At 35.7% G+C, this 21239-nt stretch overlaps 1 protein-coding gene across 7 annotated transcripts in view; it reads left to right on the top strand.

Annotated features, from left to right (window-relative positions):
• Nucleotides 1–21239, top strand: part of LRRCC1 (leucine rich repeat and coiled-coil centrosomal protein 1) — a 38382-nt gene that overhangs the window by 6333 nt on the left and 10810 nt on the right. For 4 of the 7 annotated variants that reach the window (XM_072804054.1, XM_072804053.1, XM_072804050.1 and 1 more), the window contains 9 exons: nucleotides 1103–1270; nucleotides 3199–3374; nucleotides 3468–3674; nucleotides 11963–12159; nucleotides 12437–12584; nucleotides 14735–14883; nucleotides 17062–17266; nucleotides 18676–18815; nucleotides 21002–21203. In XM_072804054.1, the coding sequence (XP_072660155.1) occupies nucleotides 1103–1270; nucleotides 3199–3374; nucleotides 3468–3674; nucleotides 11963–12159; nucleotides 12437–12584; nucleotides 14735–14883; nucleotides 17062–17266; nucleotides 18676–18815; nucleotides 21002–21203 (1592 nt within the window). Of the gene's footprint in view, nucleotides 1–1102; nucleotides 1271–3198; nucleotides 3375–3467; nucleotides 3675–4730; nucleotides 4815–11962; nucleotides 12160–12436; nucleotides 12585–14734; nucleotides 14884–17061; nucleotides 17267–18675; nucleotides 18816–21001; nucleotides 21204–21239 lie in introns of those variants that run through there. The other 3 variants (XM_072804055.1, XM_072804052.1, XM_072804056.1) reach the window with 2 other exon arrangements.

The raw sequence follows: 21239 nt of genomic DNA, 5'->3' as shown, positions 1-21239 counted from the left end.
AGAATTGCTAGTGCTTATAAGAACTCATGATAGGAAATCTGATCTTGTAGACAGTTGTCAGAGAAGACTTTTCTGAGGACATGAGGGATGAATAGAAGTTAATGATGAGGACTATAAACAAAAGAAAAGAGGCAACCCTGTAGAAGAGAAGTAAAAGTTAACCCAAGAAAGATGGAGGAGAGAAGAGTATTCCCATCAGGTTGAAGAAACTGGGGGTAAAAGGGGGGAAGGTGGGTAAAGTTAAATTTATGTATGGAGTACTAAAGGAAGCAAAATTGTAAAATAAGATCTTAAGAGGAACAGTGTAGAGTGCATCTCAGAGCGGTCCTTCCAGAAGAAGGGAGACCAAGGCTTCATTCACTGACTCACTGACACTGACAGTTCCCCTTTTGTTGAGGATAGCCCCTGAGGGTGTTGGCTCCCTTACATTTCTCGATTGTACCTTTGCTCAAAAGCTCCATTTTGAAGAGAGTTCTGAGGCAAAAAAAGAGAAACATGAAGTGCTGCAGTGGGGCAGACTGGCAGCATGCATGGCCCCATCCACCGCAGCTGCAGCTGAAGTCAGAGGCTGGTCAAGGAGATGTGGTACCAGGCACCAGTAACCTCTGCTGGAAACCTAGTTCCTAACATTACCATGCTCTAGTTAAACTCATGTAAGAACTGAATCAAATTGTATTTTATGCTCAAACCAATAAAATTGAAGGGTACTGCAGTGTTTGCTTATTTCTGCTAATTAAGAATAACGTGTTGATTGAGAGCCTGAAGCCATTGCTTTATGCTTCTCATAGAAGTACGTACATTGGCCTTGGGAGATCCATATGTTCTGTTTGAAGAGAACCAGAGACAAGGAATCTGTGGGCTAGGGCCTCAAAAGTGATGCTGAACCCGTGTTTCTTCAAAAGAACAACCGAACCCGTGTTTCTTCAAAAGAACAATCGTCTTTACTCGTACTCAGTTTATTACATGTAGCTGTTTGCAGAAACTTAATGCTACTTCTTTGCATCAAAATCTAATCTATATAAAAATTATTTTTAATTAGCTATTGGAAAAATGACTTCAGTGGCATCAAAAGAGTTTTTTTTTTTTTTTTTTCTTACTGCAGGTTTGATTCCCCTTCATGGAATTAAACATAAACTTAGATACATTGACCTACATAGTAATTGTATAGATAGTATCCATCACTTACTTCAGTGTGTGGTAGGATTAAACTTCTTGACTAATCTTATTTTGGAAAAAAATGAAGAAGATAACCCTGTCTGTCGTGTACCAGGTATGAGCAATTAATTTAATGCTTTTTGTAACAGTTAATATCCAAAACTCCTTTGTTTCCTGCAACTGGTGTTTATGATCTCCTTTTATTTGTCTTAAGCTTTGTGACTTTTTATTATACATTTGGAAAATTATAATTGCAAATAAACTTATTAATATAAATTATGGTTAAAGAACACAGGATAAACAGATAAGTAATTTTAGGCACTTTTATATTTGATAAGTGAAGACCTCATGATTAAATTATGTTATTATAACATAGTCTTATAATACTATGCAGCCATAAAAAAAGAAGTAGAATATTTAGCTACTGATAGGCAATTATCTCCCAAGGTATATTTATGTTAAGAGAAAGAAAAGCAAGCAAGTTACAAAACATTGCATATAATAGGTTACCATTTGTGTGCAAAGAGCAAGGGATTTGCAGAATATATATATAAAATACCTAGAAGGCTACACACACACAAAAAGAAAAACTGATAACAATGGCTAATTCCAGTATTAAGTAGCTAAGGATCAGGAAATGGAGAAAGGATGGAAAGGGAGCTGAGAATCAGGAAATGTCAGGAAAATTTTTTCCTGTGTACCTTTTTAATTTTATTTGTGAATGTGTTAAATTATTAATGATTTTTGTAAGGAAGGAAACTTAATATGCTATGTAGAAGATGCTGCTGAAATGCCATTTGATCTAATTCAGAATCACTGAAGTTGGCAAGTACAAAGCAGACCAGACTGCAATTTCTAGAACTCCCTTATTTCAATGGCTTAACCTAGCAATAAGAAACAAATGTGGAATATGAATATATATTCTAAAGATCTGCTTGGGTAGTTGGCTACAAAGTTGGCTCCATTCTATCCTTAATATGCAACTATATGAAGGCTTTTCCGAGAGTGGAAACCTGTTTTGATAATTTTATTTCACAGAAGAATATAATAGATTTGAGATGAACTCTTTTCTTAAGGCCGTATAATACAAGTCACCCTAAGAATGAGGATAGACTTCAGTTTTCTGGGGGAACCCTGTTTTTGAAAAAAGTCTTATTTCTAGAGCAACTTTATTTTTCTTTACCCACCCAAGTTGGATTTTTTTTCTAACAATTTATCTTAAGAATCTCTGGCTCCTACAGTTTGAACCTTTGTTTTTCACGTTATTTAATAAGATATTTCAACACAGTTGCCTTCCCTCCTAGAATCGAAGGGATACTTACTACTAAAATTACTTTTCTCCCTTCAAAATCTCTAATATTAACTTGCCAGACTTTTTTTATTTCTTTTGGAATTCTTCCAATCACATCATTGGCCTTTGTTAGACATACTTGCTTTTAAAATTAGTCAGGCAAGTGAAAGTGTTTCTTTTAGCCTGAACACCAAATCAATGTTAATTTGTCAGATTTCTTATACTTAACTGTATTTAGGGAAAATAAACATATTCTTGAATAGTTGATAGATTATTTTAAACTTAGTTATATGTAAAAGGGAGAAAGATAGGGGCATTTAATTTTACTAAAGGCCTCATTAGTAAAATTCTGGGTTTCTAGTTGTTACCCACATTGTCTTGATTTATATTTGTGCTAATCATATTACAAATAAAAGACATGTTTGGCTTTCCGTTCAGAATAAACTGTTACTGGTATCATGCATTTATAACTTTAAGCAATTTTAGAAAGATAAATCCAGCAATGATTTCTAACTTTCTGATCTTCACCAGGAAGATTATGTGAGAGGGATAATGGGGAGTATTTTGTTTGTTTTATGTTTAATGATTACATACTGAGGGACTAAGTACCTTTTATTACAAGTTTACTAGTTGCATTCCAGGACTAATTTAATCATTCAAGTGATATATCTGGTTGGTGATATATTTAGTGTATTTGAGAAATAACTAACTTTTGAATGCCTGACTTTTCATTTTGAATGATTTGTTTCCAGGGTACAGAGCAATTATGCTCCAGACATTGCCACAGCTTAGAATCCTAGATTGCAAGAACATATTTGGTGAGCCAGTAAATCTATCAGAAGTAAATTCATCACGCCTACAGTGCTTAGAAGGTCTTTTGGATAACTTAGTTTCTTCTGATTCTCCCCTAAATATAAGTGAAGATGAGGTATGGTATTGTTTTTTTCTAATATAAAAGATACCTTCAAATTTTAAGTAATAATATAAATTTTAAAGGTTTTGGTTTGTTTCTGTATCATAGATAATTGATAGTATGCCAGTGGTAACACCACCCATCGATGAGATAGTTCCCTTGGATCAGTTCGCAACACCAGCAGATACTGGTTTGACATCCTTTATATCTATATGTCCATCTTCTGAGCCGGAGAAAGTTAATCATGAAAACAATTTTCATAATGACATGAAACTTCAGAAATTAGATGATCAAATTTTACAGCTTCTCACTGAAGTAACTATTTTTCCTTTATTTCTAAGCAGTGTATTTGTTGAAAATAAAAAAGTCGTTAAGAAAATGTAAAATAAAAATAGCATAAAAGCTAACCAACCTGAAACAATTTATAGTTAACATACTGTCATATATGTATATTTTCCTTTATAGAAATGGGATTATGTTTTATAAAATAGTAGTAGTAGAAAAATGTACTTTCCTTATTGTCCTTCAAATGTTGATTATGTAATTCTTTTGTTCTGCTGTACTTCACATTATTTCTGTGCACCCACTTTTTGACCTTGAGTAAACACAGAACTCTTCTGACTCAATGTTTATTAACATAGAGGATATGTGAGTTACTTTGGGCCTCTACTATTTTCAGTTGTTTAATGATCAAAACTGCTTCTAGAACTTATAGCTGAGTGACAGGTTAACTTATATAGTTCCTGCTTCAATTTCTGTTTACATCAAACCTCATGAAATTACTCTCTACTTTCTTTAGATAATTCTTTTTTACCCCTGCTACTGGTCCACTAGCTATTAGAATCTTTGAATTATGTGGATGTACTACAGTGCCTAGATTTTATTGCTATTTGGGTCTCCAACCCTTGCTCTAGCATTCTTGACTGTGATGTACAGTAACAGCTGTTTTCTTAAACACCACACCTCTCAGAATGCAGTGGATTATTACTTAGCCCCTACCTGGATATAGGATAGAGATACTGTGGTACAGGCCAAGAAGCTATTAATCAAATGTCAGTTTGACCTACATATTTGTAATTAAATTTTAATATTCAGAATTTTTTTGTCCAAATCAGGTGGGGGTGGGAAGTGAAAACACTAATGGTGGAATTATGGTTCAGAGGCTTTTTAATAATTCTGAATTATTATCATAGTTATAACAGTAACATAACAATGCTGGATAAACAAAAAGTCTACCCTGGGTCAGTAAATGAATAAAGCTGTAAGGACTTTGTGTGCTGTAAATCCCTAGATGCTTCATTTGGGCCACAGATGTAGGTAGGAATAGAACTGGGATAAGAATGCTAGTCTAAACATTCTTTGACATCATTGATAATGTGTCACTGAGTTCTTAGACTTCTCCATTTCCTCAGATTTCATCGTTCATCTTTTCTAATGGCTGACTCTTCTACCAATGTCAGAATTTAGATTTAAATTTAGTAACTTAAATTTGAAGTGAACTTTTGTGCCACCTTTTATGCTATCCTTATTTCATTGTCACAATACCCCAGTCAAGTAGCTAGGGATTAATATATTGTTCTTGTTTGTATAAAAGAAACCCAGGAGTCTGTGTCCTTTATTAGCAAGACAGAGTTAGGCTTCAGACCCAAATCTCTGATCCCCATTCTGGTATTTTTTCTACCATCATGCTTCTCACTCAGTTATGGTGATAATTCTTCCTACTTTGTAACCAAAAATACGAGTCTAGCTATCTGGGGGGAGAAACATGATTCATTGCTTTGCATATTAAAAAATTAGGTGAATGACTTCTTGTTTGCTAACTTGTGTGAAGGATAAACATGCAGTTTTAATTTCAGTTGATGTATACCCTCAGTGTTATATCAAAAGTAGCAATTTATAAGCAAAAATCGTAAAATTACTGAAAATGTGCTATACTACAATATTTTTCTTAACTATGGGATTTATAATTATTTTACGATTTTGAGAATTGTCTGTGAAGACTCTTGTCTTTTAGTTTTTTCATACCATTTTACTATGAAATTTTCAAATATAGAACAAATTTGAAAGAATTTCTTAGTGAATACCAATATCACCAACTAGATTCCACAGTGAACATTTTACTTTGCTTATTTTGTTGTATATCTATCCATTTAGTCAGTTACCCGTCTTATGACACATTCAAAGTAAATTACATCAGTATACCTCCCCCCCAAAATTCTTAAGAATATGTATCATTAACTATAGATTCAGTATGTTTTTAGTCATTTCTTTTAATATAAAATACAGATGTGTGTTTTCCCTGAATTGATAAAAAAAAAATATACCTGTCACCCAAATTTCTTTGACAGTAAATATAGCCATCATCGACATTACCCCTTTCCCAGTCAGTCTTCTCCCCCAAGGCAATCCCTTTTCTTCCTTTTTCACTATAGATTATTGAATGCTTCTATCAGAATCTAGTATAAATGTAGTCATACAGTAAATATATTCTTATGTATAAAGTCTCTCTTATTCAGCATCACTTTGAAATCATTCCGTGTTGTATATCTTTTCTTTAGATATTTTTTTTATTACTCTAAGCAGTTGTTTTAGTGTACAAGTTTTACATACCTTTTATTAGATACATTCCTAAGTATTTTATGTCTTATAAATTGTAATTTGAAGAGTTTTTGTGGTTTCATGTCCCATGATTGCTACTTCTTTGTGAAATACCATTTTTATATATATAGCTTGGATCCTGTGACCTTGCTAATAAATTTACTTATTAGTTCCAGTCCTTATTTTGTGTATACCTGGTGATTTTCTTCATAAACAGTCATGTGGAGACGCTTTTCCCCCTTATTCCCTGACATTTATGCTGTTCCTTTTTGTTTTATTGCAATAGCTAGGGTCTGCAGTGCAATTGATAGTGAGACTGGGCGCCTTTGTCTTATTCCTGATCTTAGGAGAGCTTTCTATATTTCACAAGTGTAATGTTAGTCTTATGTTTTTCATAGATGTCCTTTATCAAATGAAGGAGTTTACTTCTGTTCCCAGTTGGCTGAGTTATCTGATGTTAATTTTTTTTGTTAAATGCTTTTTCTGCATGTATTGAGATAATCATATGGTTTTCTTTTTTACTCACATAATAGTATGAATTACATTGATTAATTTCCAGATGTTGAACGAATATTGCAATTTTGGGATAAACCTCATTTAATCATAGTAAATTATTTCTTTAGTGTATTCTTGGATTTAGTTTGCTAATATTTTATAAGGGTTTTTATATATATTTCCTCATGAGGGGTATTTGTTTTTCTTTTATAGTAACATATTTGATACTGATGTTAGGTTAATGTCTACCTAAATGAGTTTAAAGTTGTCCCTTCCTATATTTTCTAAAAAATTTTTGTAAGATTGGAATTATCCTTTCTTAAATGTTTGATAGAGTCCAGCAGTAAAATTATCTGGGCCTGGAAGTTTCATGATCATGAATTCATTCTTTTTAAAAATTTAAATAAGGCAGCTCATTTTCTATCTCATTGTGTGTTGCTTTAGATGAGTTGTGGTTTTTATTTTTTATTTTATTTTTTTAAGATTTTTAAATTTATTTATTCATTGAGAGGCAGAGACAGAGTTAGAGGGAGAAGCAGGCTCCATGCAGGGAGCCTGATGTGGGACTTGATCCCGGGCTCCAGGAACATGCCCTGAGCTGAAGGCAGAATCTCAACCACTAAGCCACCCAGGCATCCCAAGTTGTGTTTTTTAATTTGTCTATTCATCTGATGTGTCAACATAAAATTGTTACTACAATATTATCTTATTGTCCTTTTAACATGTATAGGATCTGTAGTGATAGCCTTTCTTTTATTTCTGATAATGAAGATTTCTGTCTTCACTCTTTCTCATTTTGTTTATTGTTTTTGTCCTGGTCAGTTTAGTCAAGCATTTTGTTTCTCTCTACAAGGATTAATCTTATCTGCTTTCTATTTTCTGTTATTGATTTTGACATTTTATTATTTATCCTTCCTTTAAATTTACCCTTTTTTTTTTTTTTTTACCTTTTTTTTGTTTTGTTTTTAAGATTTTATTTATTCATGAGAGACACAGAGAGAGAGAGAGAGAGAGAGAGGCAGAGACACAAGCAGGCTCCATGCAGGGAGCCTGATGTAGGACTCAATCCCGGGACTCCAGGATCATGCCCTGGACCAAAGGCAGGCGCTAAACCGCTGAGTCACCCAAGGATCCCCCTTTTTTTTTTTACCTTCTTAATGTAAGTGTTTAGATTATTGATTTTAGACCTGTCTTCTAATTTAAATTAACTATTTAAAGCAGTAAATATTGGGATGCTTGGGTGGCTCAGTGGTTAAACTTCTCTGCCTTCAGTTCATGGCATGATCCTGGAGTCCCGAGATCGAGTTCCACATCGGGCCCCCTGCATGGAGCCTGCTTCTCCCTCTGCCTAGGTCTCTGCCTCTCTTTCTGTGTCTCTCATGAATAAATAAATAAGATATTTAAAAATACAGAGAGAGAGCATTAAATATTTTTAAATACTGCATTAGCTACATTTCGCAAAATTTTATTCGTTTTCAGCATTATTTAGAAATATTTTTCTGATTTCTCTTGTGATTTCTTCTTTCAAAAATTACTTATATTTTGTCAGAGAACATTCTGGATAATTTTAGTCTTTTTAAATTTATTGAGATCTATTTTATAGCCCAGCATGTGGTCTAACTTGGTGGATGTTCTTTGTACACTTGTTAAGTCAGGATGGCTGGTAGTATTTTCAGATGACTCCTGTCATTATTGATTTTTTTTTTTTTTTGTCTTCTGTCAGTTGCTGATACTGATTTTTTAAAATTTTACTTGTCTGATTTTATCATTTGCATGCAAAATGTTAAAATCTCCATCTAAGAATGTGGATTGGTCTGTTTCTCCCCTAATTCTCTTAACATTTGCTTATATTTGGATCTCTGTTAATAAGCACATACATGTGTATAGCTGCTTTGTCTTTCTCATGAAATGTCCTTCTTTGTCTTGAAGTCTGTTTTAGCTGATATTAATATAACCGTTTCAGCCTTATGCTTATAGTTTATATGATAAATCTTCATCATTCAGTATTTTTGGAATAACAACTTTATTGAGCTATAATTCACTTACCATACAGTTCAGTGGTTTATACCCACTAGCAGTCACTACCATTTTCCCCTAGCCTAGGCAGCCACTAGTGAATTTTATTTTATTTTATTTTAGTTTTTTAAAGACTTATTTATTTGTTTATTCATGAGAGAGACAGAGACACAGACAGAGTGAGAAGCAGTGTCCATGCAGGGAGCCTGATGTGGGACTCAATCCCGGGACTCCAGGATCATGCCCTGGGCCAAAGGCAGGCATTAAACTGCTGAGCCACCCAGGGATCCCCATTGAATTTTATTTTTATATAGATTTGCCTTTTTTGGAAATTTCATGTAGATAGAATCAATGATATGTTGCCCTTTATGACTATTCTTTCACTTCGCATGTTTTCAGGTTTTATCAAAAAAAATTTTTTTAAGGTTTTATCAATTTTGTAGCATATATTAGTAATTCAGTTTTTTTAAATGTAATCTGTTGTATGGATATACCACATTTTATCCATTCTTCATTTGATTGGTTAATTTGGGTAATTTTCTACTTTTTGAACATTAGGAGTAATGTTGCTGTGAACATTTATGTATAAGCTTTTGTGTGAACATATGTTTTCATTTTTCTTTGCTGTATATCTAATAGTAGAATTGCTAGGGCTGTGTGTTTAACCTTTTACGGGATGATCAGACTGTTTCCAAAGCAGCTGTACCATTTTACATTCCTACAATCAGTATATTCTAATTTCTCCACATCCTCACCAACTAGTTATTACCTGTGGTTTTGATTATAGCCATCCTACTGGATATGAAGTGGTAACTCACTGAGGCATCCATTTACTTTTAACTTTCTATATCTTTATATCGAAGTGAGTCTTATATATAGGTGGGTCTTGTTTTTTAATTCACCCTGGCCCATCACTCCCTTTGAAGAATCTATAGTCCACTGAAATTTACTCTAATCGTTGATGAAGTTGGATTTAGGTATACCACTTCATGTTTGCTTTTTGTTCACTTTTTTATTCATTTTCTCCACCCTTTCTACCTTCTTTTGTGTATTTTTAATAGTCAAATCTTAATTTGTATTTGGTTCTTTAGTCATACATTTTTTTCTGTGTGTGGTAGCTCTAAAAATAGACATATCAGTACTATGTTATTTCATATAAAATGTAGAATTCTTGCATATACTACACTTTGTCATAGTTGCCATATGTATTTCATTTGGATGCATTGTAAACTCCAGAAGACAGGTGTTTTAGATTTTGCTTTAAAGGAATTAAGAGTAGGGACGCCTTGGTAGCTCAGCAGTTGAGCGCCTGCCTTCAGCCCAGGGCGTGATCCTAGGGGCCTGGGATCGAGTTCCGTATCAGGCTCCCTGCATGGAGCCTGCTTCTCCCTCTGCCTGTGTCTCTGCCTCTCTCTCTGTGTGTTTCTCATGAATAAATAAAATCTTAAAAAAAAAAAAAAAAAGGAATTAAGAGTAAAAAAATATTTAAAAATTATTTGTATTTACCTAGATGTAAATCATATATGATACCCTTTATTTCTTCCTGAAGATTAAATTTCCTTATAATATTACTTTCCTTCAGCCAGGACTTTCAGCCTGAACTTCTGTGGCAAATCTTGTAGTGGACCCATCTGAGAACAACAAATTCTCTTTGTTTTGTCTTTTTGAAGGGTATTTTTTGCTGAATATAGAATTCTGTATTGACAGCTTTTTTTTTTCTTTTAGTACTGTCTTCTAGCCTCCATAGTTTTGAATTCAAAGTCAGTATTAATGAGAATCCTTGATTTCCTATATGTAATGTGTAATTTTTATTTGCCTGCTTTCAAGAATTTATCTTTACTTTTATTTTTTAGCAGTTTGGCTACTTTATCCTACTTAAAGTTTCTCTGAGTATTTTAAATCTATAAATTGGCCTTTTAGCTAATTAAATTTTTGGACATCACTTCAAATAATTTTCTGTTCTATATTCCCTTTTCTCACATTCCACTTAGACCTTTTACTCTTCCATAGTTCCCTGAGAGGCCATACATATCAACTTTTTTTCTTCTGTACTCATATTAAATAATTTTGATAAACTGATCTTCAAGGTCACTTATTCTTTTATCACCTCATTCTCTTCTTAAGCTTAGTCAATTTTTACTTCAGATGTTAATATTTTTCAGTTGTAAATTTTCATTTTTTATGATTTATCTGCTGAATTTTCTTTTCGTTCATGACAAGCATATTTTCTTTTATATTATTAAATATAGTTATAATCACTGTTTTAAAGGCCTTATCTTTTTTATTGAAGTAAATTGATACACAGTGTTAACATAGTTTTAGGTGTACAACATGATGGTTTGAGAACTCTATGTATTACACTCATCACAGTTGTAGCTACCATCTGTTACTATACAATGTTATTGTAATACCATTGACTATATTCCCTGTTCTCACTTATTCATTCCATAACTGTAAACCTCTGCCTGCCAATCCTTTTCACTCATTTTATCCACCCCACCATCCTCTCCCATTGGCAAACACCAGTTCTCTTATATTTAAGGGTCTGTTTATGTTTTTTTTTTTGTATGTTTGTTCTATGTTTTGTTTTTTAGATTCCACTTCTATGTGAAAACAAGATGTTTGTCTTTCTCTAACTTATTTCACAAGCAAAATACCCTGAATCCATCCATGTTGTCACAGATGGCAATATCATTCTTTTTTATAACTGAGTAATACTCCATTGTTCTTTTCTGCTTATTTGAACATTTGGGCCTTCTCAGATTAGGTAGGTCTCCATTGATTGTGTTTTCCCTTGAGAATAGGTCGTATTTTGTTGGTTCTTCTATGATGAGTAATTTTGGATTTTATCCTGGACATTGGGAATGTTACGTTGTGGAGGTTTTAGATGCTATTATAGCCTCCAAAAAATGCTGATCCTTTTGTCGTAGCAGGCATTTAACTTGCTTTCACTTAAACTATAAATTTGTCTCTTAGGCAGCAGGGTTTTTTGGGGGTTATTTTGCTGCTGTTGTTGTTGTTGTTTTTAATCATCCTGTACTGGGCTTCTTACAGTCTGTACTGTTCTATGATTCTTCAGGCCCAAAAGTCTGTGGTTTGTCTACCTGACTTTTAAGACTCTCTGTGTACCACTGATTGTGATAAGCTCTCAAGTGAAAAACCATAAAAGCAGAAGCACCTTGTTCTGATCATTTTTCCAAGTGTCAACTCCTCTCCAGAATAAGTCTGCTTTTGTTCACTGTCCAGGGCCTCCAAATACTTTTGCTCGTTGTTTGTTTATATTTTTCCTAGAGTTATAATTGTTACCTTGAGAGTCAATCTCTAGGAACTTATTTGTCCATACCAGAAGCTGAATTCCTTGTCTTTAATTCTGAACATACCTAGATTATGAACCTTTAATCTTGTGAAAGTTCTAATACTTTAGGAAATTTCACATTTAAATCTTTTACACTTAATTGAACTTTTAACAAACTTTGTTGGCTTTTTTATTCTAGACCTCCGATTCTTTCATAGATAATGTTCCTGAGAAAGATCTCAGACCAAAAAGAGATACAGATATAACATCTGAAAGCGACTATGGCAACAGAAAAGAATGTAATAGAAGAATTTCTCGACGATCAAAAGTCCCATATTATTCCAAAACTATTCAGGCTATTAAGCACCACACTAAAAACAACAACCCTTTTATGAGGTAACTGTTTTAGTTTCAGAAATCCAATAAGGCACACAGGCATAAGTTAATACTGTTAACTTGTTCCTTTAAGCTTTTTCAGAGTGGTATTTCTTAATCTTCTAATATCAGAGATTTGACTTCTCAGCCTTGCTGATTCAGATTTGTTCACTCTATTTATTTAAAATTATACAAAAGGATCCTTTTCTTTGATAGACTGCCATTTATCCAACTTGTGAAAAGTTGTATAAGTACTGTATATTTCTTTCGGTCATTACCTATGTTTTATTCTTTGCAGTTGTAATCGTAAAATGAAACAACCTTTCTTTAAAGAATTATATGTAAGATCATCTTTAGCAAACTGTAATATGTTAGAAGAATCAGAAGAACAGAAGACTGAAATCATTAAAGTAGACAAGAGTAGTTCAGAAGATACCACTTACCGGGTATGTATGATATGAAAGGTCAAGGGGGCATCTGGTTGGCTCAGTCGGTTAAGTTTCTGACTTGTGATCTCTCTCCGCTCGGGGCTTGATTTCAGAGTCATTGGGCTGCATGCTGGGAGTGGAACCTACTTTAAAAAAAAGAGGGAGGGGGGGTGCCTGGTGGCTCAGCAGGTTAAATGTCAGCCATTGGCTCAGATCAGGATCTTGGTGTTCCTAGGATAGAACTCTTCACCCGGCTTCCTGCTCAGTCAGGAACCTCCTCCGTCTCCTCCCTGCTTGTGCTCTCTCTCACTATCTCCATCTCTATCAAATAAATAAAATATTTTAAGAAAAAAAAATAAACGTGAATAATCTTAGTTTTTTTTTTTTTTTTAATAATCTTAGTTTTAAATATGAAATTAGTCCCAGTAAAATAATGCATGTTTTTATGAGCAAAAGATATTGCATATAACTTACTGGGGTGAGGGGCACCTGGGTGATTCAGTGGTTGAGCATCTATCTGTGGCTCAGGTCGGGGTCCTGGGGTCCTGGAATAGAGTCCCTTATCAGGCTCCCTGTGGAGTGCCTGCTTCTCCCTCTCCTTGTGTCTCTACATCTCGCATGAATAAATAGTCTTTAGAAAAACTTTTTTTTTTTTTTACTAGGGTGATAGATTGGGTTATTTTTCCCTTCCTGATTTCCAGATTTTGTATATTTTTTTGAGTTGTAAAGGAATGGAAATTATACATTTAAGGTCAGATTATATTTTATTTATTTATTTTTAAAGATTTTATTCATTCATGAGAGACACAGAGAGAGAGAGAGAAAGAGGCAGAGACACAGGCAGAGGGAGAAGCAGGCTCCATGCAGGGAGCCCGACTCAGGACTCGATCCCGGGCCCCCAAGATCAGGCCCTGGGCCGAAGGCGGCACTAAACCACTGAGCCACCCGGGCTGCCCTTAAGGTCAAATTTTAGTGAAATCATTTGTTATTTGCTTGTGGAGGAAAAAAAAAAATCAAAATTTTCAAATTCTTCTTAAAGCAGTAGTTCCAAACTTTTGGGTCTCAGACCCTTTTTTAAATAAGGAGTTTACGGGTCTTCTCAGAGAAACTTTATTTTTTTCCTTTTATAAAGATTTTATTTATTTATTCATGAGAGACACAGAGAGGCAGAGACATAGGCAGAGAGAGAAGCATGCTCCCTGCAGGGAGCCCAGTGCGGGACTCCATCCTGGGATTCAGGGATCACAACCTGAGCCAAAGGCAGAGGCTCAACCACTGAGCCACCCAGGCATCCCTTCTCAGAGAAACTTTCAAACACTCAAAATGTGTATAATTTCAAGGTTTTTCATGGACTCTGCTGAAATCTAGTTTTGGGTGCATGGATCCCAGATTAAGAGGCCTTCAAGAAGCGTACCCTGCTGACTCAGTCGTTAGAGCACAAGACTCTTGGTCTTAGGGTTGTCAGTTCAAGCACCATGTTAGGTAGTAGAACTAAAAAAAAAAAAATGAAGAGGCCTTCAGGAATTTAAATATTCTTCAGTATTTGCCTTAATAATCCTCATGTTAAGATTTTTTTTTTTTAAGATTTTATTTATTCATGAGAGACACAAGAGAGAGGCAGAAACACAGGCAGAGGGAGAAGCAGGCTCCATGCAGGGAGCCTGACATGGGACTCGATCCCAGGTCTCCAGGACCACGCCCTGGGCTGAAGGCAGCACCAAACCGCTGAGCCACCCGGGCTGCCCCTCATGTTAAGAATTTTTAGTACACATTGATTTGTATTTTTCTAACATTAACTTGCCCTTGTTTTACTTGTGAAGTGCAAATTACACTTTCAACTGTACTGTGCACTGTTCTTCCAATAGTATGATTGCTTTTTTAACAGTTTCAAACCTTTCATGCCATTGGTTTCTTCCCCCTGTTCTCCAGTATAGAGACTTTGTTGTTTGAAAAATATTTATCATTGGGACAACAATAACCACTAACATTTATTGAGTGCCTATTATGCACCTCACACTGTTCTGCACTGTTCTTTATACTTCTATTAATTCTTACCACAGCCCTTTGAATTAGATAACTGTTATTCCTATATTATAAATGAGAAAATTGAGGCAGTGAAAAGTTAGGTAATATTTCCAAGTTCATATAACACTTTAGTTTTCTTCCAGTCACTTGTTGAACAACTAGACCAAGAGAGAGAGAAGAGATGGAAGGCTGAACAAGCTGAGAAGAAACTTCTGGATTATATTGACGAACTGCACAAACATGCAAGTGGAAAAAAAGATCTTCATAGCCTGGCTCTACTTACCACAGATAGGTAAGGGAAAGTCTATAAACCTAAAGGTTTCCTAATGCAAAGAATACATTGGAATTGGAACTGGAATACCTTAGTTTACACTAGGTATAGTAAGATCAAAAGCAATGTCTGTGTTGTCCATATTTACCATATTACATATTCATTATTTTCTTGAAAATTCAGCTTCAGTCTTTTCTGGTTCTACTTTTATTTATACTTCAAATGTTTGTTTGGCATTAGATCCTCACATGTTTTCATATTCCCTTATGTGACTTGGTAGGGATTTTGCATTCCTCATCCCTATACAGAGTATATCATCTAGGTGCCATGGAGTATATATTATTTCAAAAACTGAATCTTTTCTATTATGCTTTTAAAACCTAATCTATAAGCTTCCAAATCTTTATCATCTAGACTTCCTTAATGAAGAGATATGATCAGCTAATTATCTACTAGAAGTACCTTGTGTACATTGCTCATAAGTCTCTTAAATCAGCATATCCATAACTATACTTATCCCACTCCTTATTCTGTGTTCTCTGTCCTAATAAATGGTGTCTCATCTAGTCAGCCACTAAAGCAGGAATCTTTTGTTTGTTTCCTTTCTTGTTCTCATATCCCATAACCAGTTGGTATTGATGTCTTCTTTATTCTACTTATTAAAAGAGGTCGAACTGTGTTTTCTTTATCCCAAACTTCTGCCTTAATTAAGGCCCTTATCTCTTGCTTAAATGATTGCTCTAATTCTACTGCTCTGTAGCTACTCTGTCACCATCCACCATATAGTCTACAGAATAAAGTCCAGTACTCTATAGTATACCAAACTGAAGTTGAGAGAGTGAACAAAGGAAGACCAGTTCAGAGACTAATCTTAAAGAAGATGAGAGATAGTAAGGATAAGAATTGGAGAAATGACTAGTACAGAAGCTGATGGATATATAGACTTTTTCAATTTTGGCTTGGAAATTACAGTAGATGCATATAGGAGTGGGTACCTAGCTCAGTAATTTCTTCGTGGGGCTGTCTTTGCTATTTGTTGTCTCATTTTCGAAAGTTAGACTTGTATTCTATCATCATTCGCCTCCCTGCATGTAATACTGGTCTAGAGATGAACACCTGACCCAGGCTGGGTAAATATGTCTTAGTCCATGGCCAGAGTGATTGGTGTATCTAGTGGTCATAGGATCCAAATTGGACTAATCAGAGCCTTTCCTAGAATTCTCCTAAGCTGAACTAGAGAAAGATAATCTTTTCTATTTGGTCCTCAGAACTGTTAGAATGTGAGTCCAGGGATGTTTGTAGCTTTTTCCTTCTCTCCTTCATACTTTACAAGGAAGCCTACAGGAGGAGAAATGGAAACCAGCCTATAGAAAAGTAGTGTCCTTATGGTCTTCACGTCCTTGATTTTGGTGGTCCCTCAGAATAATGCACCCCATCCTCTGAATAGGTTATGTAAGTCAGTAAGTTCTCCCCCCCTTTTTTTTTTTAGATTTTATATATTTATTCATGAGAGAGAGCGAGAGAGGCAGAGACACAGGCCGAGGGAGAAGCAGGCTCCATGCAGGAAGCCCTATGCGGGACCCGATCCCGGGACTCCAGGATTACGCCCTGGGCCGAAGGCAGGCGTTAAACCACTGGCCACCCAGGGATCCCCAAGTTCTCCCTTTTAACTTAAAGTAGTTAAGAGTTTTCAATTGTAATCAAAGGGCTCTGATAGAAAGCTAGGATCAATACTTTTTGTCTGGGGAAGATACAAGGAAGTCAAAGTTAACTTTTAGTCATCTTTTTATGTATCACTTTTCTCTTACAGCTTTATAACTGTATTCTAGTCTGATTCTTCTCCTAGATGTTGAACTCCTTGAAGGCACAGGCTTTATCTTAATCCGTCTTACTTGCTTTGAAGCCCATACTTAGCACAATGTCTGACACAAATTAGGTATTTAGTGAAGTTTTGCTGTTGGATAGTAAAGTTCATATAAGATAAGGTTTCATTAATTTATATACAATTTCCCTTTTGGCACAGTGTTAATTTCAGGGACTGGAGAGAGGCATATTATACTGTTTTTCAACCATTTTTACTAAAGAGTTTCTGAAACATATTTCAAAACTTCCTCTTTACTGTAATCTTTAATTTTACCTACAATTTTTATCTTTTTGTATGCATAATGTACTTACAGCTACATTTGATTTCTGCTTTAGGCTAAAGGAAATTATTTTTAAAGAGAGAAATTCCAAAGTACAACTCGAAGTTATGGTTCACAGACTTCAAAATGAAATAAAAAAACTAACTATTGAATTAATTAAAGCAAGGGATCAACAAGAGGATCACATTAGACACTTAAGAACCCTGGAAAAAGCATTAGAAAAAATGGAGAGGCAGAAAGGGCAACAGCAAGCAGCACAGGTATTTCTCTTCTTTAATCTCTGAGTCCTATGAATAAACACAAATTATAACTTTCATCTTGAAACATTATATTGTTACAGAGTAAACTTAAAAGTTATTAGGCTATATGCAAAAAATAATTTAAACATAACAATTCCTATGGAATCCTTTCTTTTTTTTTTTTTTTTTTTTAAGATTTTATTTAAGTAGGGGATCCCTGGGTGGCGCAGTGGTTTAGCGCCTGCCTTTGGCCCAGGGTGCGATCCTGGAGACCCGGGATCGAATCCCACGTCGGGCTCCCTGCGTGGAGCCTGCTTCTCCCTCTGCCTGTGTCTCTGCCTCTCTCTCTCTCTCTGTGTGACTATCATGAATAAATAAATAAAATCTTTTAAAAAAAAAAAAAAAAGATTTTATTTAAGTAGTTTCTTTACTCAACATGGGCCTCAAACGTATAACCCCAGGATCAGGAGTCGCATGGTCTACCAACTGAGCCAGACAGGAGCCTCCCTCTTGTCCCCACTGTGGAGGTATTACAGGGTGTTAGGCTTGTGTTCTGAGAGCCAGGTTTTTTTTTGTTTTTGTTTTGTTTTGTTTTATTTATGATAGTCACACACAGAGAGAGAGAGAGGCAGAGACACAGGCAGAGGGAGAAGCAGGCTCCATGCACCGGGAGCCCGACGTGGGATTCCATCCCGGGTCTCCAGGATCGGCACCCTGGGCCAAAGGCAGGCACCAAACCACTGCACCACCTAGGGATCCCCTGAGAGCCAGGTTTTAAAAGTCTCTTTGGGGAGCTTGAAGATAGATACTTCATTTTCATACCTTTTTTTTTTTTAAGATTTTATTTATTCATAGAGACACACAGAAAGAGGCAGAGACACAGGCAGAGGGAGAAGCAGGCTCCATGCAGGGAGCCCGACGAGGGAGTCAATCCCAGGTCTCCAGGATCACGCCCTGGGCCGCAGGTGGCGCTAAACCACTGCGCCACCGGGACTGCCCCCCCCCCCTTTTTTTTAAGATTTTTTATTTATTTATTCATGAGAGACAGAGAGAGAAGCAGAGACATGGGCAGAGGGAGAAGCAGACTCCCTTCAGGGAACCCGATTCAGAACTTGATCCCAGGACCTTGGGATCATACCCTGAGCCAAAGGCAGATGCTCAACTGCTGAGCCACCCAGGCCTCCCTCATTTTCATGCTTTCTGAGTGGAAATTATTGAGACGTATGATGTAATTAAGCAATATAGTTAATGTTAGTATGTTTGATGCTTCTAAGCCTATTCTTTATGTGATCATAGTATCATTAACTTAGTAAATTTTGAAAATCAACTTAGTCACCAGGTCCTATTATTTAGAAGGTACTTTTCTTTGGCATTCAAATAGAAGCAGGGAGAATATTATCTAAATACAGTAATTGTGTATATTTACTCAGATGCGACTTATCCAAGAGGTGGAGCTCAAAGCTGCCGCTGCTGATAGAGAAATAAACTTACTTAGAACTTCTCTTCATCAAGAAAAGGAACAAGTGCAGCAACTTCATGAACTTCTTGCTTTGAAAGAACAAGAACACAGGTAAATGAAACCAAACTGCTTAGTTCTTCCTTAACCCTGCTCTCTCTTACCTAAAACTAGACTGATTGATCAGTGGTAAAATCCTAACAGAACTAGTTCATGGTAAATAACGTGTTTGTGTATGGATTAAAATCAGTCTTACAGGGCAGCCTGGGTGGCTCAGCAGTTTAGCGCCGCCTTCAGCCCAGGGTACGATCCTAGAGACCCGGGATCAAGTCCCACATCAGGGTCTCTGCGCGGAGCCTGCTTCTCCCCCTGCCTGTGTCTCTGCCTCCCTCCCTCCCTCCCTCTCTCTCTCTCTCTCTCTCTCGAATAAGTAAATAAAATCTTTAATTAATTAATTAATTAATTAATTGATTAATTAAAATCAGTCTTACAGTAAGAACTAGCTTAAAAACAAATAGGTGGCAGGACACCTGGGTGGCTCAATGGTTGAGGGTCTGCCTTTGGCTCAGGGTATGACCCAGGGTGCCGGGACCAAGTCTCGCATCAGGCTTCCCGGAGGGAGCTTGCTTCTCCCTCTGTCTGTGTCTCTGCCTCTCTGTCTGTGGCTCTCATGAATAAATAAATAAAATCTTAAAAAAGAAAAAAAAATAGGTGGCTTTACTGAGGTAAGAGCTTGTAACAGGCTTATTTTGCATATTTCCAAGCTCAACCAAAAGTTGGTCATTGTAATACAGAGAAAACTGTTTTAATTGACCTCTGAGTAACTACCTATTAAATTAATCAATAATCTATTCCTCTGAATTGCAGATGTCAATGGACTTTTTCTGTGAAGGGCCAGAGAGAAAACTTTCAGGCTTTGCAGACCCTAACTCACTATATTTTTATAGTTAAAAAAAAGTAGCCATAGGTAACAAATGGGCATGGCTTTGTTCCAGTAAGTTTATTTCCCCCCCAAAAAACAGTTGTCAGGGCAGATTTGGTCCATCAGTGTAGTTTACTGGCCCTGTTCTATGGACTCCATGATAATTTAAACACTTGCAGCTAGTTATCTACTTACTGCCCTACCAGTTGAATTGTATATTTGCCATGGGTTAAGTGATCCCAAGCCTGTTGTGTTTTTGCTCTTACATAAATGAAATTTTTAAAGTATAAATTAAATTTTGATGCGCTGGGGAAAATTGTCATCATATGCAGGGTAGAACAACTATAAAAAAAAGTTGGGGAAATAATTGTAAAAATCTAAAATTTTGCAATTAGTTTCCTTTAGGAATGTCTTTTAACTTCTTGTTCTAGTTCAAAAGAAACAAAAACTAGGGATGCCTAGGTGGCTCAGCAGTTGAGCATCTGCCTTTGGTCCAGGGCGTGATCCCGGGATGCCGGGATCGAGTTCCACATTGGGCTCCCTGCGAGGAGCTTGCTTCTCCCTCTGTGTCCCTGCCTCTCTCAGGAATAAATAAATAAAATCTTAAAAAAGAAAAGAAAAGAAATGAAAACTAGAAATAGTGAATTTTGTATTATGGGTTTGACTTATTTGTGAAAAATAATGGAGAACTCTAAAGAATGAACTCACATTTAAATTTTTAAAAAGTTTATATATGGGATCCCTGGGTGGCGCAGCGGTTTGGCGCCTGCCTTTGGCCCAGGGCGCGATCTTGGAGACCCAGGATCGAATCCCACGTCGGGCTCTCAGTGCATGGAGCCTGCTTCTCCCTCTGCTTATGTTTCTGCCTCTCTTTCTCTCTCTCTCTCTCTCTCTCTCTCTCTCTGTGACTATCATAAATAAATTTTAAAAAATTTAAAAAAAAAAGTTTATATATTGAAAGATTGGTAAATAATTGCCCACTTTAACTGATTTTTTTCTATTAACCAACCACCAGTACCAGACAGACTATATTAGTTGTATGTCAAAGGTTCAGCCAAAGTAGAAGATACAGTGAAGTAGAACTTGATTTCTACAAATGCACCTAAAGAATTTTAGAAGCTATACAACAATTCTGAACTATTTCAGTTAAGATATGGCATAGTCCTTTTATCCACATCCCCACTAAATATACAATCAAATAAAACTTGTCTTCTTCCTCTAACTACTTTCCTGTGCCAGTTTCAGTGCTTGAAAGTGAGGAGCTGATTTTAAATTAACAATAGAGAATGTAGAATATTTAGTAACTATTTAAAAGCCTTGAATGTTTTTCTTTCCAAGTGAATAGAATGCTATGATTTTTATTTGTTTTTCATTCCAGGAAAGAACTTGAAACAAGGGAGTTTTTCAGTGATGCCGAGTTCCAGGAAGCCTTAGCTAAAGAAGTAGCTAAAGAAGAGAGAAAGCATGAACAAGATATAAAAGAATACCAAGAAAAAATTGATACGTTAAACCAACAATATATGGATTTAGAAAATGAATTCCGTATTGCTTTAACTGTTGAAGCCAGAAGATTTAAAGATGTAAGAATTGGCATCTAGCTTTTTATTGAAAACAGA

The sequence above is a fragment of the Canis lupus genome, chromosome 28 (assembly GCF_048164855.1).
Source record: "Canis lupus baileyi chromosome 28, mCanLup2.hap1, whole genome shotgun sequence".
In the NCBI taxonomy this organism is placed as follows: Eukaryota; Metazoa; Chordata; class Mammalia; order Carnivora; family Canidae; genus Canis; species Canis lupus.
This window is presented reverse-complemented; position numbering and strand designations above follow the sequence as displayed.